Source organism: Cryptomeria japonica, chromosome 2, assembly GCF_030272615.1.
Source record: "Cryptomeria japonica chromosome 2, Sugi_1.0, whole genome shotgun sequence".
Lineage (NCBI taxonomy): Eukaryota > Viridiplantae > Streptophyta > Pinopsida > Cupressales > Cupressaceae > Cryptomeria > Cryptomeria japonica.
In genome coordinates, this window is record NC_081406.1 from 268827470 (window position 1) to 268853577 (window position 26108).

Below are 26108 nucleotides of genomic sequence, written 5' to 3' on the forward strand. Positions count from 1 at the left end.
CTAAATCTCTATGTGAGTTGTATTAACAACTCACTTACATTTTTATGCTCACAACAATATAATATTTCTTTACACTCCATATAATATGAATTATATACATATGTAGGATTTTTCATATCCTATATAATAGGAAGGTTGTTCTACTTCCTATAACTACTCCCCTATATTTGTGAGGTTTTTAACAACTCACAAACAAACACTTATTATACTTTAATATTAAGTTCTTTCTTAACAACTTAATATTAACTTACATAATTCTATATTATTAACCATATTAATAATGCTATCCATGTGAACACTAACAATACAATAATACAATTCCCAACATTCCCCCCCCTTAGTGTGAACATGGTAAGAACTCACACCCTACATCTGCAGTAAGCCTAAGTCTTGGGGCTCATGGCCTTGATACAATAGAAAGTCTCTTTCCTTCAATGGTTTTAAACAGGCTTACCACAAACCTTGATGTGAACAAGAATCCGTCAATTGTCCACCTCGTTTGGTTTTCTGGATCCTCCCACAAACCCTTTCAAGATCCATGAATTGACTTACTTTGGTGCTTTTGTTTGCCACTATGCTTGTACATCAGGGAAGTTATATAGAAATCAACATACATATCACAAATGGGAATGGAACATTGGTTATATTTCCCCCCCACAATGTGAAGTTCCACTTATTCACACAACTAGGAACATTAAAAAGCGAATCATATCATGTTGCATACTACTATCCGGATCTTGCTGTCTAGATCTTGCTGCACATGATCACCATTTCAAATGAATTTATTAATTGAACGATCATCTTCCAACGATGTAGGCAGTTTGATGATCACTACAGTCAAAGGACCTCTGCAGTCATCTGCTCTCCAATATAATCATTTTTCAGCATTCACGCACCATACTAAAAAGATGAAAAAAAAACAGACACTGCACATTGTTGACGTGTATTTTGTACACAATCAAACACAGAATAAAATACCCAAGGGTACCTTATCCTCTCTTGAATAAAGCCTCTGATTGCTGAAGATGTCGCAAAAAAGGATCAATCAGGATGACTCCAAGGTTCTTTGATGTAGGGTCTCTACGCGTGGATAAGCACCAGTGGTCATTGTGAATGCTGTTTCATCAAGGGGCCTTACGTTTCCGTACAGGAACAGAGTTTCCTAAAACTAACAAGTTCTCAAAAAAGATCAAAAGGTAGGGTTTGCAAGAGATGAATTCTAATCTAATCCTAGGAATGACTCAATGTAGGCTAGTCCTGGCAAGATTCTACCAATTTCAATATTGCCAAAACATAACAACTCAACTGAAATTGATGCGATCTTCTAAGGCAACTAATGATTTTCCAATTCATCAAGGATCATAGACACTACCATGAAGGTACATATCAATAGTTCAATGATGATTGAAGTTTTAAGTAATCCAAATATCTCCAGTTGACCACACAAGGAGTTCTTACAATCAGTAAGAAGCTAGTGGTTTGGAACGTGAATCTCACCAAAGATCAAGCTCAACACTTAGTCCTTCAAATTTTAAATACTACTTCGACCAAGAATGATTCAAGAAAGTAAGCAACCATGAAAGTAGCCACAAGAATTGCAATAAAACACCATAACTTCAATATTTTATTAATATCAAAGGCCAAAATAGACAACAATTGCTTGAAATTCTCTCTTCAAAACTCAATCTTGCTACAAAATAACTTTCTTCTCTCCAAAAGCTCTAATTCTATTTTGCTATTCTCTATCTATATTCTAATTTTCTAATGACAAAATGAAAATGAATGAGGGTATATATAGCATCCTCAATTACAATGAATGGCCCAGATCAAAAGAAGATCAACGGCTGAGATTCTGACACCTAAACCCTAATTAGGGTTTATTACAAAAAGTTCCCCTTTTATTGAACAATATTAAATGCATAGCCAAATATTTAATTGGCACAAAATTCTAGGAAACATAGACCAATGATAATTAAGGTGCCACATCATCTATAACAACCTCTCTTCTAGAACCTTGTTCCCTTTCCAATGCTCCTTCTTAGCATATGTAGTGAATCTAGACACAATTCCCTCGATCTCAGCAATAGGAATCTCTGGAAGATTCCTCATTCATTCCTCCAAGTGGATGACCTGATCAAAAGCCTTGAGAAGAGCTATGTCCCATCCAGGCTCGAGTTCTTTGATTTTCTCAATCAGGAGCATAGTAGCGAACATTTGATCCCTTTGCTCATCTGTGATAACATTCTCATCTTTGCAAAAGATGACCTTGACCTTCTCCTCCAACTCTTGAAGATTCACATCTGTCTCATCTTCAATCCTCCTGCCAAGAATAGAACATAACACCTCAAACACCCTGTCCTGAATCGGATGGATGACCTCCTCAACTTGATTGCATTTGGTACTAATGTCTTCGAAAAGAACTTCCTTCATCTGAAGTAGAGTTGACCACTAGAGTAAATTATGAGCTCCTCCATCCATTATCTTTTCTTGTGCTAAAATCTTCCTTGGTGTTTGCCTGATTACTTGCAAAACAGGAATGATAACATCCCTAGTGTGGGCAAAGGCAGCTACTGTTATCATTAGGTTGTGAATGATCTCAAGGACCTGGATAGCTCGATGGGTAGTCTGCATCATTCTTGTTGCGAACTCAATGGCAACAGTATGAGATTTGTCAATCCAAGAGCTCATAAGCTGGACCAAGCTCTTAACTCTTTCTGCCTCACCAACTGATTCAAGGGGAAGTGCTTGCACAGGAGATGCTGTTGGATCCTGACGTCCCAAAGGCTGATTGAGATGGCTAAAGTAGCCTCTCCAAGCACCGACCTCTCGCTCAAGCTTTCTATTCTTTTCCATTTCTTCTTTAAGCTTGTCTTTAAGTGCCTCAAATGAATCAGTTGCCTCATCCAGTGTCTGCTCGGCTGTGAGTGGACCAAGTTCAAATGTTTCTACATCATACTCTTCTGCAAGGATTTCACCTTCGTACTTGTCCACTGTCGGTGTAGCTATCTGCAACTTCCTGGACCTTGTCTCATCTCTGATCATCTTGGACATTTTGGTGGCCTTCTTCCTTTCTGTTACTCCCTGAGAATTTCCAACAAGGCTTTCTAAATCAATCACATTATCTTCGTCCTTGATCACAATCACCCTTGTTAGCCTCTCCTTTAACCAATCTGGAATGGCGGACCTTGTCTCTCTGACTTGTATCTCTTTAGGCAATGGTTCTTCTTCTCGAAGAGGAGATGTCACTTCATCGTTATTCTTGTCTTCATGTAGCTCATTAACTTGAGGAGATTGACTTGATGAACGTTGAGACGCCTGCCCTTCAACGTGTGTATCATTCTGTACCATTGATTCCATCGATTCCTCAACTTCAAGTACCCTCTTCTCTTGTCCTTGACTTGTCCTTTTTTCATGTCGGGAAGATGTGCCAAATGAGTGATCTCGATGGGCCTCTTGCTTCTTCTTGGAGGGTTCCCTTTTCTCAGGTCTTTCTTTCCTTTTCGCGCTTCTAGGATGAGGATTGCCTTCACTTATGCATCTAGGGTGAGGATTGTCTTCATTTGTGCTCCTAGGATGAGGATTGCCTTCGCTTGTGCTTGCTCCTCCTTCCCCTGGCCTTTCCTCCAAAGTAAAAGTCATTGATGTGTTTTGTTCTCTCAACTTTTGATGTTGCACATCAACCCATCTGCGAGTACAAGACAAAACTGGAGCCATCAAAGCTTTTAAGTCAAAAACCTCAGGTTCATTCCAATCTATCTTCACTGCTTTGTCTTTTCGGTCATAAGATGATTGGAGATGTCTGCCACTGTCCTGAGCTTGATCAGCCACTCTGTAAACTTTGCATTTCCTGATGAAATCCAAAGGTAACCTGGAATGCATCTTTCTTTTCACTTCTAAATCATCTGAGAGATTCATCAAAAAGTCCTCTATCTGAAATTCGTGCTTGTACTTTCTACCAACTGTTTCTTCTATATACCCATAAGGATCAAAGTTCTCTCTCAAGGCAAAGAATGAAAATGAATATAAGGCCAATTCTTTCTCTGCATCATCCATGGCTAGAGCATTAGGACATACCTCAACTGAATTCCCTAGTATGATAGGCACAGGAATTCCATTTCCATGCCTATGTCTGAATGCCTTTGCATAAGCTGCCAACTGCCTAGTCACCTCAAGTAACACTATCCTGTCTGTCGGATATCTTGGCAACATATATGGAGGTGAAGGACACCCATGAACTCTAATATATGTAAACTTCTGGAATTGGATAAACCAAGCACCATACCTCTTCACAAGCTCTTGTGCATCTTGAGATATCCGATTGTGAATCCCGCCTTGCAATGTCCTGGTGATGTTCATCGTGAAGGTATCATTAACTAACTTGTAGTTACTTCCAGGTGGGTGATGCAAATGAACATAAGATTCACAAACTCTGACTTCCTCGGGCCCTCTTCCGATCACTCCTCTGTGAGGTAGTCCTGCATATTCAAAACTCCTGATCAAGGCATATACGATGTACGAGCTCATGTGGAATGACTTGGTAGCCTTCAATTTTCTCAACTGCACGTCCAAGCAATGGCTAATAATTCTAGCCCAATGAATTGTTCCTTTCCCTTGAACTATCACTTGGATGAAATAGAACATCCACTTCTCAAAATAGAAGGCTTGAGGAGTCCCTGTAACTCGATTGAGCAAAGTTATCAAATCTCTGTACTCCTCCTGGAAGTCGATCCTATGTGGTGTGTTGGGAATCTTGCTCAGGCGAGGACGACTTTTGAGTAACCAATTCTTATTGATGATGCTCAAGCAAGTGTCTGGATCATCTTCGTACATGGATCTAGCTCCTTCCAAGGTTTTGTAAATCATATCTTTATGTTCTGGTAAATGGAGAGCTTCACTGATAGCCTCTTCTGAAAGGTAAGCCAAAGTGTTTCCTTCCTTGGACACGATTGATCTTGATTGTGGGTCATAATGGCGGGCACACTCGATCATCAACTCATGACACTGGACTGCTGGAGGAAGCCGACCGCCTTGATAATGCCACTTTCAATTATTCTCCTTGCGATAGGTGATGGCTTTCCAATGTAAGGGACCTCTCGAAACTTCTTCACACTGAAGTTTCCCAAGTTGGTATCTCCAATGTTACTCCACTTTGACACGATCTTGGTCTCCAATTCTTCATTCTTTTGATCTTCCTTCATGAGGGCTGGACGACTAGTGGATGCTCCCGCCTTTGGGGTCGCCATCTTGATACCTACACAACATTTCATAATGAGTAATATGCTTTGCAACGTAGAAATATAGACTAGATTTAAGTTTTAAATTTAGGAAACTTCATGATAAATCTTTGAATTATCATTTCCTAAATATAACTACGCAATTTGGAATTTAAAATTCAAAATTTCAACATTAAACTAGGTAGATCTCGCCATACCTCCACTTGAGAACTAATTCTAAGAAATAATGCAAAATTAGGCAAGTTCGCTAGGCAAAATGTGGATCGAGGCTCTCCCTTCAACAAAATGGTCTTCCTCTAGACTTCGCAAGCATTAACTTTACCACTTCTAGCCTTCAGCCAAATTCACTCCTTCTTAGGCCAGATTTCGCACCTTTATTGCTTCTTCAAATCGCACTTGAATGGATGATTAAATGATGGATTAAAATGCTTCAAAATACCTCTCTTATATAGGCGCTCACCATTGCAATTTCCCATAGGCCGACTTGGAAAATAGGCCAAGAATAAATAAAAATTAATAAAAGAAGAGGCCGACTTTATAAAAAATATTAAAATAATACCCCAAGCGCTCTATTTTTAAATTTAATTTAATAATAATTAATTTTAAATGCCTTTATAATTAAAAATTTTGATTTTTTAAAGGCTTAAATTAATTATTAAATATCAACGCACCTTTATTAAATGCCAACTTAATTAGAATATTTCAAGGTTTTAGCGAATTTGGCATTTAATACGAGTTTTTCAAAGTACGTGCTCAAGCATGGGAAAATAGTAAACATGAATAACATCGCTCTGGTCCCTTGGAGAGGGACAGGAGCGCCCATACATTTTAGACCTCGCATTTCTAGTTTTTTACGTTCAAAATCCCATCCTTGACGTTCAAAATGGCACTCTTGCTTGGAATTTTGAGTTTAATTCATGCTTTAAAACATTTTCGCCCTGGTCCCTTGGTGAGGGACAGGAGCGATCCCACCTTTTGTCCTTGGACTTCATTTTCCAAATTGCCAATTCATGATGTGAGGTAGGCAATGATCATTATTGCTCGTTCTATGCATGCTTAACTCGTTTCCTCAAGACAAAACGAGCTCATCCAAAGATATTTGCCCTGGTCCTCCAGTGAAGGACAGGAGCGATTTTGTTCTTGAGCCTAGGATTGTTGATTCTTGGGGTCAGTTCTTTGTTCACCATCCTCTTAAAGACATTTCTGATCTTGTATCGCCTTGTCTTGGCGTGGCTTTGGAGGCAAATGGTTGATTTTATAGAAATCGCCCTGGTCCTCCAATGAAGGACAGGAGCGATTTTTAGTCCATAGCACAAATTCTTAACCATATCAATATCAAATTACCTCCAAGGCATAAAACATTATTCCTTATTCCATCTTGAGTCTTGGAAATGAAAGTAGCATTCCAAAATGTTAGGCTATTAGGCAAATTTGAAGATTTCGCTCTGGTCCCTTGGTGAGGGACAGGAGCGCCCTAGCCAATTTTCATCAAGTTTTGTGGTCCTTGCAACTTCATTCTTCCTTGAAGCATTTTAAATATCATCGCCAACTTGTGCCTTGGCCTGGATTCGTCCCAATTTGGGAAGGAAGACTTGATAATGTGTTTTTCGCCCTGGTCCCTTGGAGGGGGACAGGAGCGCCTTGGCCATTATGAGCTCACTTTTGTTTTGCTAACTTTCAAAATTATCTTCAATGGAGTGATTACGCCTTCCTTCCTTCATCTCAAACTTGAAACTTGCTTTACCTTTGCCAAAAATTTGTCTTGTGAGAAAATCGCTCTGGTCCCTTGGAGAGGGACAGGAGCTTCCTTTGAAAACCGCTCTGGTCCCTTGGAGAGGGACAGGAGCGCCTACTGCAACTTGGGTTGATTTTCCCCTTTGTAGGCTACTCAAGTTATATTCAACGAATAAAACATACTCCTCTTGACCTCCTCAAATCGCGAAATCACTTAAATCTTGTGAGGACAATGCAAATTAGGAACTCAAGCTCCGGTCCTTCAATGAGGGACAGGAGCGCCTTTTGGTTTCAAGGCCAAATCTTTTCACTTTTTACATCGAAATCTCTTTGCTGGGGGAGATACCATCTTTTTACAAGCCACAAACGAGAGCCCAAGTCTAGGAAAGGTCCCAAAAGGTGTGTGTGGAGAAAATCGCTCTGGTCCCTTGGAGAGGGATAGGAGCGAACTTGTCTTTTAGACAAAGAGTTCAACCTTTCACTGCTTTTTGACTAAGTCTGGATATTCAATTACGCTCACTTCATCCTTCCTTGTGCCTTCGGTGCCCAAATTTGACGAATCAAAGCCAAGAATGACCCTGATAAGCCATTTCGCCTTGGTCCTTCAGTGAAGGACAGGAGCGATTTTGTCTTAATCATTCAAAATCATCATCTTCAAACCTCCAAAATCCTTAAAATCTTCAATTCACGTCCAATTGACTCCCCTGGCAACCCTGCACAAAACAATTAAAGGAAATTAGAGACAAATATGCATTAAATAACATTTTCGCCTTGGTCCCTGGGAGAGGGACAGGGGCGATTTCTCCTTTTCAAGCTAAAATATCTACAGTTTAAATCTTCAAATCACTCCATCATGCAGGGTTAGGTCATCTTTAAGGCCAGGGTCAGTCATCTTGCTTCCAAAAATTTGGTCAAAATTTGCCTAGACAAAATATACAATTTCATCCTCAAAATGCTGGCACTTAGAAAAAATTGAATTTACCCCAAAAGAACCCTGACTGGACCCAAGACAACCCTAACTTCAGTAATCAATCTTCAGGAGGATGCGTAATAACCTTCAAAATTTGACTGGATTTGCCTTAAAAAAAAAAAAACACATTCAAAAGAAACCCCAGGGGTTTAGACCTAGTCCAGACAGACCTCACTCAAAATCCTAAAAGGCAGAGAGAAGAGCAGGCAAAACCGAGCGAAAAAGAGGGGGTCCCCATTCTAATGGGGCGATGTGTGAAAAGATCACAACACACATGTTGTACATTTGTCACCATATCATGTGTGCAACCTCATTGTTGATGACCGACGAGAGGTCGCTGATTGAACTCCAACCTTCGATGCCTCCATCCTCCAATAATATGTTGCTAGCTCAGCCGAATTTGACTATGAGACTCATATATGTGAACCTTAATCGAATGTCGGTCACTGTTGAAAATGCGTTCGTAAGGCAATATTTTTTATTTTACTTTATTTTTTTTGAACTTTGATGACAATGATACTGACAATTTTTATAAATAATATGAAATGACTCAGTCTATAAACCTACAAACAAATAACAAAGTCTAAGAGACTATGCATTAAAAACAAAGATTAAATGCAAAACCTAAAAATCTAAATTCTAAATCATCACCTTAGATTCATTGATTTGAGAGATCAAAACTAAATTTTCTAAACTCACTAAACTTTAAGGCAGCATCAACATCCTCACTTTGCAGGTAGCTCTTAGATTTCTTCATGCTCCACTAGGGTTTTCAAATCAACTTTGAAATGCACAGGTACAAGATTTTTCAACGCTCTGATACCATGTGTGAAAAATGAACAAAAATTATTGAAACTATAAATTTCTGCACACATAATAATATTATTCTTCTATTCCATACCTCTTTTTAATGTTACAAATTACAAATATATAATGAGCTATATAACTCCTATAACAATTCCACTAATATCTCACACTAAATCTAGGTGGGTTGTTCAACCACCTTTAGTCTCTCCCTCCCATTCTCACTCCTAAATCTCTACGTGAGTTGTATTAACAACTCACTTACATTTGTATGCTCACAACAATATAATATTTCTTCACACTCCATATAATATGAATTATATACATATATAGGATTTTTCATATCCTATATAACAGGAAGGTTGTTCTGCCTCCTATAACCACTCCCTTATATTTGTGAGGTTTTTAACAACTCACAAACAAACACTTATTATACTTTAATATTAAGTTTGTTTCTCAACAACTTAATATTAACATACATAATTCTATATTATTAACCATATTAATAATGCTATCCATGTGAACACTAACAATACAATAATACAATTCCCAACACACATAAGATAGAATGAAAGGAAAAGAGTCAACAAAAACACAAAATTTAGAAGATGATAGAGACAAGTAGATGAGGAAAATCTTTGAGAAAGCAATGGCAAACAAAGAACCAGGGAAACTAATATGGATAGTGCTGAAGATGTGGAGAGGACTCTACGATTGTGTGAATGGTGGAATGAGAAAGCTAAACATGTCAAGCTGATAGCTTCTCAAGCAAGAAAGAACTTGCAGAAAATCAAGCAAAGGCATGGACACTTGATGAACAAGAGATGAGTTTTTAAAATGATAGCGCAATGAGAGTCCTGCACGCACACTCACTGTTAGTTTTAGGATCAGAAATGAAATAAGCAGAAATACAACAACACATAGAGCAATGAACACAGCAGATACTCTGGGAAAACCCTCCTACTCAAGGGAGAAAAACCCAGCAAATAATATTCTTTTATAAATCAGAAGAATAAGTGCAGAAGACTGCATACAAAATCAGGTCCTAGAATAGGCTGAGTCTTATGCAATCAGATATGTCACTTCTCCTTGAAATGGATGATCACACTTCTTCTACAAAATCAGATTTGCTACTAGGAGGTGAACTGCTGCTGCTGCTAGAAGATGCGAATTGGAGTGAGTGAATTATTGATTATCAAATGAGATGAAATCACCTTTCATAAATACAAGGATAGGTGACCTCTTCACTAGGTCGCCCCCCCTTAGAGAATAAAAGATATAAAATATTATTGTTTACAAGAAGGCCGACCTGCCTTAAACAAGGGGAAAATAGCTCCCGAAGCTATAAAACATAAACACTCACCTAGTCAAAGACCTCAACAAATAGCATTGAAGGCTTTGAAGGATGATCACCAAAGATAATAAGTGTAAAAAGATCGGCAGCTAGATGTCATGAGGTCTTAGATTTATACAAGCAAGAAACAGATAAGTGGATAGATGTTCATAAAGACCTTTCAAGAGCCAGAAATAACCCCATTTGTTCACCAAGGCAAAGCGTTCAAGAAAAAGGGCATTGATCAAAGCCATAAGGACGTTTCATACGCTCTCGCTGTCAAAGGAAGGAACCGATATGATCTGAAGTTTATTCACTAACTAATGACATTGTTAGTAACTAGGAGGAGGCACAATTTGGCACATAAACAATTCAGTTTGTTTTCAAGGGTTGTGGATGTGGAGATACAACTTCTCACATTATGCTCCCTTTGTTGCATATCAAGGGAGGATCATGAACTCATCAAAAGGGGGCAGATTTGTTTTTATATACTTCATATTTGAAGTTCTCGACCCCATTGCAAGGCAAAGGGCACAGGCACAAGAGTGGAATGGACAGAGACAGCGTCAAAGAGATTTATCAGGAATAGCGATCAGAATCAGAACTTCAATTCTTTCATACCTGATCTATAAATATTCAATCACATGGTTGTAAGACTTCATTCCGAGACAGCGATCAATAAGGGATCAGACAAAATATTCTTTCTCATGCCGGTTATAACCTAAGTGAATCATATTATCATAATACTTCATAACGCTTTTTGCATATACATTATCTTAATTTATAATCACAAACCTTCTTCTTTATTGGAATTTACATTAAAATCCAAATTGGACTTCTCTTTTAACAATACATAGAAATTGGTATCAGAAATTACTACATAAGGAAGTGGATATTACTGTCTATTAGAACACTTCAGGATCACTAATTAGGCACTTATTGGAGTATTCTTGATATAAATTTTACATAGCAATATTTCCATTAATACATTTCCATACGATTTATATCAATAATTTGCAAATTAGAAAAGATCTCACAAGGGACATTACAGAATGTAACATAAAAAATTAAAAATGAAAGGTTTCATATATAGTGGTGATAAATTGTAAATATTTATTTAACATATAGACATTATGTGGGTTATCTTATTATTGTGTGCGCTTCTGTCCTTTTTCCCCTATTTAGATTTGTCGCCACTCTCTAAGAATCTTTGATGCTTGTGCTCATTGAATCTTTCATCTATACATGTGAATGGTTATGGAATCTTCCACATCTATATGTGCATGCTTTATTTGAAGGTTTATAAGTATATATTGTTAGCACTTTCACTCAATGTAGTTGTGTATTATAAAATATACTCTTGATAATTGTTCATTCTTTGGACACTTTGTTATCCATTGAGCTGGTGCCTTGTGCATATATATATAAATATTCATTTCCATTATGTGTATTTCATCTCAACATGGCATTAGAGCTGGCTGTGGGACCCAGTCATTTAACACTTTGCTTTCTTGCATTCTGTGGCTTTTCTCCCATCCAAAATGGTTATGGTGTGATGTAGTATCATAAGAGGCTTTTTCATGTTTAGAAATGGAGCTTTCTTACCCTTCAAATGAAAGTATAGCAAATTTTATTGGATGATCTGTAGAGACGGGGAGTTTTATAAAGCTATATTACTGCTTGTTTGTTTCTCTAAATCTCTTGTTTTCTCTTGGGTATGATTAAGGATCTCAATTGAGAAGGAGATGTTTATAAATCTGATTTTGCCTAATTTATTGACTTGTTCAATTTCCTCTTTTTGGTTTAATATAAATGACACTTATGATGGGATTTTATTATTTTAAAGATTGGAGTATTGAGTAAAAAGCAGGGTCTCAGGTAGGAAAATGCCCTCTTGCTGATGCAAAATCTACAAGGCACAAAGGAGAATCAGCATTCCATCATCACTTATTAGTTATTTGCATAAGTAAGAGGAAAAAATATCAATAAGGCACTGCTAGTAGTCTTTTCACTAACATACTGAAGCCATTGATAAATTCTTTTGTTGAAAAAAGAGACTGAAAAAGAGGATTTGGTGCTGAACACCAGTTTCAAGCTTCAATAGCACCAACTCCAAAAGACAGCAAGTCACACACTTTTTCTTGCTCAATGAAGGCTATTGATCCACCCAATTAATGGCAATCAGGGAGATTGGTATGGTCGACGTATTTGGAAATCGGCAATTTCCCTCTTCTTGAAGCAAGCATCAGTAATAGGCTTCACACTACACCAAGGTCAAACAATCAAGGGAAATATGCCAACAATTTGATGGTAACTTGAATTGTTTGAGATGAAAGTGGGATAGGGAACAACCAACAATGGCTGTTTGAGCATCTCACTTCATTTGTGATCTCTATTTGACTACATTTTCTTTGCTGTCGCAATTCCTTCTTTGTTCAAAAAATTTGTGCATTGTATTTAAATATCTCGAGTGGCCTGGTGCAGAGCTGCATGATCTGTCTAACTAGAAATATTGCATCCAATGAGCTAGCAAGACTTTTTAGTTGCCAAGGAGATATAAGACATTATGATAATATATCAAATTTCCCCTATCATTGGATGGTTGTTTGGTTTGTGACAGCAAATAATTGAATGTGAAAATGTGGCCATTAAATTTCCTGGTCATTAATGAGAGACTTGTGAAACTTCACTCTCTAAGCATATATAGGTTTTGAAGAGTGTGGAATTATAATAGGATTTAAGCATTGCAACTAGCTTTTGTTATAGCAATCAAGTGATGTGTTGGATGGCGATTTTTTCTACTAGCTTTAATGATGGTTTTGTGAACATGGGAATGGCCCAAGGCACTTTTGTCTACTGGATGAACAATTGTTGTGCTAACATTTGTTGTCCTATCAATTCCTTTGGTGTCGACATTGTCTTTATTTAAATTTAATTTTGTTAGTATCACCTTGAAGCTCTTGCCTCGGGAGACAATGAAATTTGGCTTTGCTTAGAAATTAGAACTTAAGATACTTGAACATGTGTGTAGACATGACATAAGTCTACCACGGCCATTTGATTTCCTCTTCTTCTTTCTTAGGATCAGTGGTCTTTTTCTTAGTTGTCTCTACCATTTTTCCTTTACAATCCTTTGGTTTCCTAACATTAGGTGGTTAGATGAGTCAAACCAACATCTTCTGCTGAATGTGACAGTTATGAGCAGGCTTTAGAATGTACCAAGCAAACTATCTCAACATTGTTTAATACTTGCAAAAGCATTAAAGGTTACTAGCATTTTCGTCAATTTCATCTTCATTTGGCCTTTTTAAGACTTAAGACCCTTAACTTCTTTTATCGTAGATATTTTCAAAGCCTAGTTCTTAATCATATGTTTAAGAAAGAAATTCAATTGAAAAGATACTTCCATGATATTCTTTTCGCTAATGGCACTTTCAGAGCAAGACATCTGTTAGTGGTTTGTGCTTTCAGTTTTGCCATTGTATTTAGGCAGTTTGATCCATTTGAGTACCAAGAAGGTACTCAATTTTAGTGTTAGAATTTTTTTCATTGTATATACTATATAGTGTGTGTGTGTTTGTAATGGCAGGTAGGATAGGGACATTATTCTGAATAACAGTACAAATTTATTACATTTAAATATTATCACGAAGAGATGTGAGCATAGATGGCAGATATGGGTAAGGGGATGGTGTTGTCGTCCCCGAACATCAACTTCCTAGTGATGGTTTGGAGATGACAACACCATTCCCATACCTGTGTTTGCCACCCACACCCATGTCTCTTGGTGACTGTATTTAAATTTTATTCCTATACTTTCATATCCTACTCCAGAATGACGTCTGTATCCTACTTGCCATACCCATTTACCAAATCTCATGGTGACTGATTCAAGCTATTATGTTTTTTTTAAATATTTTCATTATGTTTCCTTTTTGGAAAACACACTTATTGCAAAATATGATCTTGCGTCTTTTGTACTGTGAGTGTCACTCGGACTTGATTTTAAAAAGTAAATGTTCACTGTGTTAATTGCTTTGCAGGTATTTTCTGAGAGAAGAGGGCGGTGGAGAGCAGCTACAAATTCACAAGAATTCTTCAGATCACTTCAACGTTACTATAGCAATGCTTATATGGATGCAGAAAAGCAGGATGCTATAAATGTGTGAGTAGATACCTTTCTTTTTATCATATGGTTTTCTTAACAGGAATTTTTTCAATGGAGAAAATGTATTAATTCTTTTCAACTTTTTATTTCATGTGTCTACAATTCCAACATACTTTTTCTTTGTATTGCTGCAATGCAACTTCTCTTGGATCAAACAGGTTTTTGGGCTACTTTCAGCCTCAACAAGGGAAGCCCGCTCTTTGGGAGTTGGATTCTGATCAACATTGTAACATTGGACGTCGGATTGATAGTTTTGTAAATGATAATGCAAGGTAAGCTTATGTTATCATAATGGATTGAAATTTCCCACCTACATTATTCAGTTCTTATTTTAGACTGGCTTAAGGCTATATAAATATAGGCTTTGGTTATACTGTTATGTCAAACCTGTTTTTATCATATCTCTTTGTTTCTTAAGACATAGTTGGACTGCCAAAAAAATACTATTTAGTTTGGTTTATTTCATACTTTTGGGAATTCATATATTAATATATTCTCAGGAAGGATAGATGATAACATTTTAATCATCTTTTTAAGTCTTTTATAGATGTGATTTTTTAAGTTTATACAATGAATTTAAAACAAATTTTACACTAAAATAGCAAATTTTGTTTTAGTTGAGATACACAGAAAACATGTAATATTGAATATATAATAGAATAGAATACAGATGAATATGAAAGATTGGGTGATAAGATACATATGTGAATCAATGGCTGTGTATGCTGTCATGCCCCTACGAGGTAAGGGGTAGTGCCTCTTTATAAAGACCCTTGGTAACTAGTGCTATTATTAATTAACAATTTAGGTCCATAACATGCCCCCTGAAAATGTTTTGACTTTGAAGAATGTGTAGCATTAGAATAGTATTTGAGTAAGGTAAAATAATATTGTGGCTTAAAATTGGGAGTCCGTCCGGTTATGTTTTCACACATCACCCCATTGCAAATGGGCTCTCCCACTTTTTGCTTGTTATCGTAGGTGTTTTTGCTTTGTTTAGTTAGCTTGGTAGTAGTTTCGAAGTTTCTTGCCCTAGAGAAGATAAGATGGTTTGATTTTTGATGTTGATCGAGGATTGAAACTTTGAAAATAAGTCGTGTAGAGGTCAAAAGTTAAGATTGCTTGCAATTCTGGTCAAAAGTTAAGATTGCTTGCAATTCCCAACAAATCAAACAAAACCCTAAATTGCATTTCTTGCAAAAAAAGAATGTTTTAAAAATGTTGAAAAAAAATTGTCAAATTGTCAAAATGTAAAAGTTGTCGATATTGCAAAATATTGTCAAAATTGTAAAATGTTGTCAAGTGTGAGGAGAGTTCCAAATTTTTTTATACATGAGTGAGGTGAATTTCCACCATTGAGATATGATGTTTATGCGTAACAAGGTTGAATCTCCACTTTGCATTGGATATTTTATGCATGCACTATGAAAACTTCTGCCTTGTATGGGGTTTATTTGTGCAAGACTTATGCTAATGCCTGCCCTTGATAACTTATGCATAATATAGAGGAATTCCACCCTTTCAATGCTTGATCTACATGAAAACTTGACCTTTAAACAATACATGAGCAATGTGGGATTTCGACCTTTGGTTTCAGTGCACACACGTGTAATTCCCGACCTTGGTGGTCAATACACAAGAATTTGCAGATCCCGACCTTACTCTCTTCAATCAATGGAAGCTAAAATCAATGATAATTTCGGCCCTTGTCAATGCATGGACAATGCTAAAATCCACCTTAAACCCTAGGTCAATGCATACACAAGGTGTATTCTTGCCATGTATAAGCCTAGCATTGCATGACTGTGTCTAAATTCTGCCCTACATTACCTATTTTATGCATGAGTTATGAGAAAACCCGCCTTGCATTGGGTAATTTGTGCATGCACAATGGTAATTTACGCCCTTTTGATGCATGCACACCTACAAAATCTGCCTTGATTTGAGCATGCACACATGCAAATCCCGATCTGCTATACATAGCAAGGGTGAATTTCCGAAATAGTGCAAGAACACCCTTGAAACCTGAAATTATACATAATCAGGTGTGAAACTCGAAATCAGTACAAATGTAGAGCGGATTAATGTTTGAATTGCAATGCATGAGTGGTCTTGAAATCCACCAATGTTCTCTCTTTTATATCAAGGCCTACCTCAAATAACAATAAGGACGACCTAATGTGAATTCAAAGCCCTTAAATTGTGTTAGTTGCAAGGTGAATGGACTATGTTTACAAGGATAAGAGAAAGCCAACTTGTAAGCATAAAATAATGCTTAAAACGTGAAGGATATGATTGAAGGCCGACTTGGATAGAGGATTGGAGCATCATTAAAGTGTGTAGAGGCAAATTTCAAACGTGAAGCCCTTTCAATCAGAGCCGATCCTCTCTTTTGAAGTGGTTATAGCATATAGAAGGACAAGAATTAAGATCTACCACAATTCAAAAATCATTTCAAAGCAGAGCAAACCTAATCAAGAGTAGAGGCGAATTCAAGGGCAGGCGAATGCAAAACAAGATCTCATGCAAATTCTGAATTGTATTGCACATAATGATTGTAAATCCGCAAGTGATTACATGAAAAGGCTAAATCTCCAATTTCTTACATGTGGGTGTTATAACTTTGAGTCTCTACGTAGAAAGGTGAAAGTTTCGAATCTATACATGTCTGGAAAAATCTTGGTTTCTTACATATGCACATGGTATTCCCAATTTTATACATAGGCATGGGATACTTCCAAAATCATACATGATTCCTTAGAAATCTCGAAATGCACAAAATGGTGAAGAGATGACAAGCCCGATCAGGATTACAATATAAGGTGTTTAAGACATGAAAGAGGGAGTTAAAATGTTTCTTTTATTATCATGATCTTTCTTAAATTATCATTTTTCTTGCAATTTGCTTAATTAAGGTTTATTAATAATCATGATTCACTATATTTATTTTCCTTTCAGGTGATACTCAAAAGGATGGGGAAAGAAGGTACCAAGCCAGGAAGATGATGATGAAGATGGAGGAAGGGCTACTCCAAGAAGGACTTCACAACTCTGGCATTACAACCTCAACAACAAGAATGCTCAAGACAAAGGATGAATCTACAACTTGATGAAGGATCTAACATCACGACTCAATGGATGAAAGGACTCTACAATGCAATGAAGAAGTGAAGATCCCCAGGTGCAAGTAATGGTAGAGGGTGAGTGGAAGATGAAGAAGGCAACAATGCGAATGCAAGATCAAGAGCCAAGATATGAAGGACATCGTAACATTGTAAATGGAAGATGCTATAACAATCTTGAATTTCCTTCGAAAATCCAAGATCAAGGTTAGGACAACAAGGAAGTAATCTCGGTCAAGGACATCATGCACAAGTAACAAATATGTATGGAGGATACACTTGCAATGACCACACATGAAGATCAAGCATTGACATCATGAATGAATGCATCTCTCAAGCATATAGTTTCAGAAGGTTTAATCAAAGTTAGAAACTCATCTAATAGAGATGTCAAGGATGATGCAATTTGGGAATATGACCCATCACATTCATCAAAGGATTGGATAATGTTGAGTATCAAGAGATATTGCTTGTGATGGGATATCAAGTCTACATGGCGTGCAAGTAGCCGTTGTGGTGACGACTCACCTTTATCCACCAATAAGGTTAACATGTCTAGATTCATTGAACTTAGTTAAAGAAGGAAATTACAACATTTTTCCTATTGGTCCTAGAAGGACGTGTAGTCAAGCAAATGTAATTTCCTCATTGGTCAAAGAGGAGTTAGTTGTAACTAACCCTAATTAGGGTTTTATAGTTGAATCTTGGCCATTGATTTGGATTTGATCCTGGCCATTCATTTGTAAAGAGAAGTCTATAAAAGGACTTGCCCTCCTCATTTGTAAGAGAAAATAGAGTTAGAAGTTAATAGAATAGAGCAGTTTGAGTAGAGTAGAAGGGAAGACAAAAATTGTTGCCAAGACTTGATGGAATAAGCATACTACTTCATTGAAGATATGGGTGATTTTGTGTATTATTTCAACATGTTGCATGGTTTCTACTTCTCAAGTTTCAATTCAAGTTTTAGATAATGTTCATTGATTGTGTTGGATACATATGAAGATATTTGATGATTCCTTCAGTTCATACCATTTACATCTTGTTGATTGCAAGTTGTTTTGCATGGTTAGCCTGAACGTTGTTATTGTGGCTAAGTTCGATTGTGGATATTTGTTCAAGTTGTGCTAGTGTTGGGTATTTGGATGGATGTTTATAATGTGAAAATCATTCACTACCTTAGGAGATTGGAATAGTTTTGTGTAGTTGTAGTTATCATGGCGAAGCAAAGCTTGGTATGAGGAATTCGTCTATCTGAGCATCATTCATTATCATCATTGTCCTTAGGATTAGCATAGATTTTCTCTAAACCCTTTCCGTTTTGATCTTTGTTTGAGTTTGAGTTAGTTTTCAAGTTCTAGCTACGATTCATAAGTGTAAGTCCCTTTGTGATACTAGCAAGATCACATCATTTCACTGGGACTCTCCAATTGTATTGTCAAGACTTGACTAAAGAAACTTTGGGGTTATCTTATTTGATCACATTGTTTTGCATATAAGGTTTCCTTGTTCAAGAGAGGATAGAATACTTAGTATTTTATTTTGTTTTCGAGGTGTCATAAAAAGCACATCAAAACGTCCTAAATTAAGTTGAAGACAAATTGAGAATGCTGCAAATTAAAATTCCAATTTCATCAATTTGAATGCCGACGACTTGGAATCCACATATTTCTATAGTTATCAATGATTAAAATCCTTAGACCTTTGACATTGGAATTTACTACTTTCTTGATACTTGATACTGAGGATGATGATAAATTTTTATTCAAGTTTCTGTTGATGGTGTTATGATGCACTATTGAACACAGAATAAAGTATTGAATACTCAATCCTCTCTTGAGTAAAGACTCTCAAATGCTGAAGATTCGCTAAGGATCACTTGAGATGACTTCAAGGTTCTTTTATGTCAGGTGTTGACTTGTCGGATAGCTTCAATGGTATTGATGTGATTTGCTATACCCGCGAGGGAAATTACGTTGAAAACCTGAATGCTTGAATGATGTTGGAACGTGGGATGTCACTTGACTTGATTAAAAAAGGAAAAAAGGATAAGGGTTGAGAGAGATTTAGTCTAACTCTAAGAATGTAGGAGCAATGGATGAGCTTTGATGAAACTCTAACCAAGTCTTGGTTTGACATGCTATGAACATCTCCACAAGGCTAGTGCGATCTTCTAAGGGTAGCTCTATGATTTTCAAATCATTGCCACAATCATGGACACCATCAAGTTGATGCATATCGATGAAGGAGTGATAATTGAAGCTAAGCTTTTAGCTGAATGATTCCAGTTGACTACGCAAGGCACTTTACCATCGGTAAGGTGTTAGTAGTATGGACATATGAATTTCACCATTAATCATATAAAGTTCCTCCATTCATCTAAACAACATGAAATTAAAATTGAGAAGTATAGAGACCATGTGAATTGTTGAATCAACACATAGAATTCACCATATCTTCAATGAAGTTTACATTTTTTTGCAACGATATCTTGGCAACAATCTTTGCCTTCTCCTAATCTACTCTAATCTAAAATGCTATCTATCTGACTCTCTATTGACTATTGCTATTATCTATTACCCTTACAAATGAAGAAGTGAGGCCTTATAGTGTGCTCTCATTACATTTCAGTGGCTCAGATCGATTTGAGATCAATGGCCAAGATTACAAGATAGAAACCCTATTGCGAAGCATTTAATGCTTGACCAATGATACAATTACATTTAATGGGACACATGTCCTTAAAAAATTCAACCAATAGGTGACGGTGGTAGGTACATTGAACTTTGTGCCGTGGTAGTTATCCCCTTCAATGGATGAGTTAGTTACATTGAATCTAGACGCCTTCTCATGAAGTGATGTGATTGGATGTAATGATGACTTGGTGCCACCTTAGCTTGATTGATTGTGTAACTCATCACATTTGTGCAATTGAATGCGGCATATCTCTTGGTACTCAACATGTGCGAGCGCTTGATGTGACGATGACTCCGCTCATGTCGATCTTCTAACTTTGATAACTCTTCTGAATCTTGCCTTGTTGCAATCACTTGCATTCACGAGCTTTCATCTGACTATACTGGCAATGATTCTTGGATTTCCAGAGGAAATTCAAGATTGTGAAAATTCTTCTTGTGTGCGTGATGCTGACATTTATCTTTTGCCTTGATGAGAGCCTGCCATGAACCTGCCATAGCACCTGTGAGAGTTGACTAAGTTAGTTGTATTGATATTACAAATAAATAATTGATAACTTAGATCAAATCCTTATGCTGACCTTGTCCTTAATTAAATTAAGCATCAATAACATGACGATAAAGATGAAGGCCTCAAAATAAACCAAATCTGTCCTATTATGAGGTCTGATTTGTCTCAGATCTGAGACAAGTATCTTATATCAGACTGATTAAAATATGAAAATTTCACTAAGTACTTGCTGATTATGTTCAAACCTCAAAATCCTGTCAACTAGCTGCCTTGGGAGATGGTTAGGATTTTGGATATATCACACTCCAAGGACACAAAGTAGATGTGAATGAGAACCGATTGTAAATCAATTCCAATGCTGACTGAGACAATTAAGTCTCAGATCTGAATCCAATATCACTCCTTTGAGAGATCGAATTTGTGTATGATGGACTAATTTGATGTCCAATCAGCCCCCCAATCACATCAAAGATGATATTCCTTCAAAGTCACCTCAATGCCAAAGGTGTAAAGGCTGCAATGCAAAACAAATTCGCTGTCATATAATGATAGGAAAATCGTGTCATGTCATAATCACATCCAAGGAGATTGACAAATAGAACTTGTATTATCCAACTCAGCATTGTCACCGCTAATGATGAAGGCCAATCAACTCTTGGGGTGGCTGATTGAATGGCCACCTTGACAAGGTGAAATCGCCATCATCTAAATTTGCCAATATCGCCCAAGTTTGAAATCGCTGATAATAATGAATTCAGGGGTATAGGAAGTTCGCTCAATGGTTGAAGTCGCTCCCGAGCTTAGATCGCTGTCTTCAAGATCAATTCACTGATTATGAAGACAATAATCGATGCCTTAGTCTGATCAAAATTCATTCACAACAGAATCACAAGTCACCAATCGCTGTTGTATGTAACTCAATATCAAAGAATAAGAGCAAATTGTGAAAGATCCCTGATGGATCTTTTAAGCTGACAGGCTGTAATTTTAAATTATTTATTTTAAAATAAATTCTTCCTGTTTATTAAATGACCTTTCAGAGAGAGACAAAAGTTGCAGAAAGGTTGTGTCTTTTGTTTTTGTTTGTATTTTTCCAGATATAGGTAAACAATGAATAACAACAGCAGCAAATATGAAATAGGCTGGAAAATAATGTGCAATAATATAATATTCAGCCAATCCACAATAGCTACAAATTGTAACAGGCAAAATACATAAATGATATGCCAGCAAAGTATCTACCAACCAAAACAATGTTGCCGACTGCAAGAAAGATCATCCACGCAAAATGAAAAGAGATGGCTGATGAATACCAACCAGCAACCCACGTGCCAGCTGGAAGGAGGCCGTACGGCTGCTGTAGTCACGTCCAGGCAGCCAAGGAACTCCCACGTGCCAAGCAATATACCCAACGTCCAAAGCCAAAGCTCTTCCAATGCTGAACTTGCACTCCAATCAAAGTCTGAAACCAAATGAAGCTGCTGAAACCTTCTATTGGGGTTTGCGTCCCAATATCCAAGCCCTAGGGTTTGCGTCCCAGTTCTCCAGAAATCGCTCCTCAGAGCAAATTCACAAATGCCAAGTTTGAAGATGTAAAAAGATAATAAAATAATGAGCCAACATCTCCTTTTATCTCCCTCTCAAAGCTACTCGAACCCTAAAGGGAGAATATGCTTTTACCTTTATTAAATAATGGCATATTCTTAATTAAAAGGCCTTTATGTATAGGAAAAACACCCCTTTCGTCAAATAACAAAACTCAAGGTGCCAGAAGGTCTCCGGATGATGAAAATAAGTTATAATAATTCAAGACCTTTCCAACGAGCTATAACACATATGCCTGCCTGACCAGAAGAAGCCAAAATCCCCTTATTACTCCAATTAGCTATATAAATAGCTTTATTTAATTAATAAGACGTTAACTTAGGAAATATTAAAAATATATCCCAAATAGCCGTATAATGCTCATCTGACTCCACAAGTCTGAAATGGAGCCTGCCACCTGTCTGTGACTGTTGTCGGAAATCATGGATCCTCGAGCAATCTTGTCCCTAAAATCTAGGGATGCTCCTAGAAGCTAGGAAACATACCCAAATCTCCTGAAACTGAACCCAAGGAATAGTCTCATGGTAACCCAACCTTGGGTACTGTCAAATCCTCCTAAATAGTAGGAATAGCCTCCACAAAAGAAGGAAATGCCTCCTAAAATTAATGAACTGCTCCAAACTGGTCCACTACTGCCATAATACCAAATCCCAAACACTGAATATCCTCTCTGAGTCTCTATCCACCACTGTTAGACTACAAGACCCCAAAATAAGTTGACTCACATGTCTCTACTAGAAAGAGCTAAAGAGGGGGCATGACAAATTGCATCAACAAATTGATCAACAAAGAGATCAATTTGAAAAATAAGAAGGTATCGATAAATCATCACAAGCTGATCGATCTTCTTTTAATGCTTTGCAATAAGTCGGCCACCTTAATTCAATGCCAAATCGCAAAAATTTAAATGGCATACATTGATCTTCAAAATCGTTGGGCACTTATGATTTAATGATATATGATCGAATAATTAAGTTGCCTTTTAAATTGCCCCTTTTGCTTTCATCAACTCTTGTAGAACATCACATATTTAATGATTGCAACTTCGGTTTAATGTCTGATTACAAGTTGTGGCATTCTTATTCAGCTCAATGGTTGCCCATATTAACTTTGTTTTAGTCATTTAATATCTCTACTTGGTCAAATCAAACCACCACCTTGATTGAATAACTCAACGCGACATATATTGAATGATCGCCTCTCATGACGAAGTCGCCACCTTGATCGAATAAATCATCTCCAAATCGTGGCTCCCATATTTAGTCGACTTGATGCTTTTATTACCTCAATCATTTAATATCATCAAGTTGATTGCAAAATATGTATCAACTTGCCCCCGGTTCTTGTTACTCATCGTGCTTTGTCAAGTTACCACTCACGCTTTCTCAAGTAATTAAATTCATACTTGAACTCATCTTGATTGCATTAATTTTAAACACTCACTCCACACTTTATCCTTGTCGAGTGTAATCATTTGAATTGCTTCTCAATTGACAATGAGGTTTGCCTTGCTTAATGCACATCTACCAAGGATTGCTTTAAGTGTTTGCATGATTGAATTAGTGCAATTAAAAAGCAGTGATGAGCAATGCACGCAAAGTGAATGCTTTCGAGAAGCAATGGTTAAATAAAGCAATGCTTAAAAGCAGTAATGGCATTGAGGGGCATTGCTTAAAAGCAGTAATGACATTGAGAAGCATTGCTTAAAAGTGGTAATGCTCTTGGGAGGCATTGCTTATAGGCAGTAATGACATTGAGAGGCATTGCTTAAAAGCAGTAATGCTCTTGAGAGGCATTGCTTAAAAGTAGTGATGCTCTTGAGAGACATTAGCCAAATTTTCTTGATTTTCATTTTTTTTGTATTTTTCAATTTTCAATTTTTTTTTGTATGTGTATTTTTGTATTTTTTTATTTTTTTTGTATTTTTTATTTTTAAGATGACTCTTATTCTATCCTGAAGTGGCATAAAAAAAACATTTTTAATTTCAGCATTGTGGGGCCAGCATACCACATAAAAATTCCTAAAAAAACAAACTTTCAATTCCATTTTGGTGGGTCCCAGGCATGCCATGTTGGAAAATCAGATGGCCTTAAAAAACATTTAAAAATTTTCATGTTAAAAGTTTTGTGGGTCCCAGCAAAAAAGTTCTAGAAAGACTTTTAATTCTCCATGTTGATGTCTATTGTGGGGCCAGCAAAGATTTTTTTTTTTTAAATTTTAAATTCTCCACATTTTAAATCTGAAATGGGGCCCAAGTAATGCCATGTAAGTGGGGGTGGAAAGGCTGGAAATAAAGAGTGAGGTGGATGGAGAGGGGGGATATGGTGAAATAAGGGGATGACGATGAGAGTTATAAGGAATAAAGAAAGGGTAAGGGTGACGGTAGGTGGTAGGGGGTTTAGGAAATAGGAGTATAGGGGCTGCGGGTTATAAGGAGTTAATAAGAGGTTGGGTGTAGGGTGTAGGGGGTAAGATAGGGGTAGGGTAGGGTAGATAATAGGTTAGGATGGGTAGGATAAAGAAAAGGGTAGGATGGAAGGGTGATGAGAGATTGGGAGATATAAGGGATAGCTAGGGGTGTTGATGATATAGTGTCGGTAGAAATCCTACAGGCCGACTTTACAAGATCAAATGTGTGAATGGCCTATTGGCCTTACACATTTGATGAATCTATAACTTATATTAATCCTTTAATATCTTTATTAAGTCACATATGCATTATCAGGTTTAATGATTAAATATACATTATCGAGTTTGACTTATCGGATTTGTTTCAAAGGGGCCGACTTTTGGTTAAAGTCCACCACCCCTCGTTTGAAGGCATGCGATGCTTCATGAAGGTCGTGCCTCCTTGATGAGAGCCAACTCTTGGATATCTCCTTTCGACGGATATATATGGACGTGGTCTTCCCTCTTTGGTGTAAATGTTATTGCAATTTCCAATTTAATGAACAAGTTATATGCAAGATGGTGTATTTCAGATTTAGGTATTATGACTATGACAATAATATTGTTGTCTTTTTTTGCTGCAGGTATAGAGGATGAACATGTATCGATTTCAATGTCATCCCCTTTCTTTTGAATGATGCATATATAGTAAGGTAGTCACGATCAAGTGGCACCTTGATCGGACATGTCTTTTAGACATGTCCGACCAAAATGTCACTTGGTCGTGACTCTTCCATATGGCAACCAATCCATTCGGTGTCTACAATAACTAATCTGTGCCATTGTAAACACACCCGATAATGAATCGGTATCAAAGCAAACAAACTCGATAACTAATTTGCGTCAATTCTAATATAACCCGATTATATATCAATAATGTTTTGGACATGTATTAATTGCAATTCGATAGTGAAGAGGTTTGATATATAAATCATTCATATGAAATATATATCTGCATTACCGTCTTTCTTCATTTGATATAAACAGATAGGTATATGGTTTTATTTGATCGATGCTACTTGAATCAACATTTGGAACAAAGATAAGACAACAAGTTCGATCATAATCAGGCAGATCGAATTCATGTACAAGCAGATCAATTGATGGTGAGAAATTTATGTAGCATGCTCGGGGGTGACGATAAGAGCTTATCGTCTATGGTTGGGAACACAACAGATCTGATGTTTGCCCGTGGTTAACAAGCACTACCTTAAAATCAATAAGGGGAAGGGGTTAGTGAGGATAGGAGGAAGGTAGTTAAGGAAATGGGGGAAGATAAAGAGGTGTAGGTGTAGAAAGTATGAAATGTAGGATGGATGGAGAATGGGAGAAGGTGAGGTGGAAGGGAAGCAACAGGGCTTGGGCACCCATTGGCAGTGCTGGGAGAGGTCTCATCCTAAAGATTGAGATTCATCCTGATCACATCTTAGTCACTTGGGACACTACAATTCTTCAAAAATAAAAGGCTGATAGCTAAATGACTCA

The 26108-nt window shown here is 37.1% G+C and overlaps 1 protein-coding gene across 2 annotated transcripts in view; it reads left to right on the forward strand.

The window, feature by feature from the left end:
• Positions 1 to 26108, forward strand: part of LOC131056104 (phosphoinositide phosphatase SAC2) — a 147136-nt gene that overhangs the window by 73581 nt on the left and 47447 nt on the right. For both annotated transcript variants that reach the window (XM_057990447.2, XM_057990448.2), the window contains 2 exons: positions 14119 to 14240; positions 14402 to 14515. In XM_057990447.2, coding sequence (XP_057846430.2) covers positions 14119 to 14240; positions 14402 to 14515 — 236 coding nt within the window. The remainder of the gene's footprint in view (positions 1 to 14118; positions 14241 to 14401; positions 14516 to 26108) is intronic.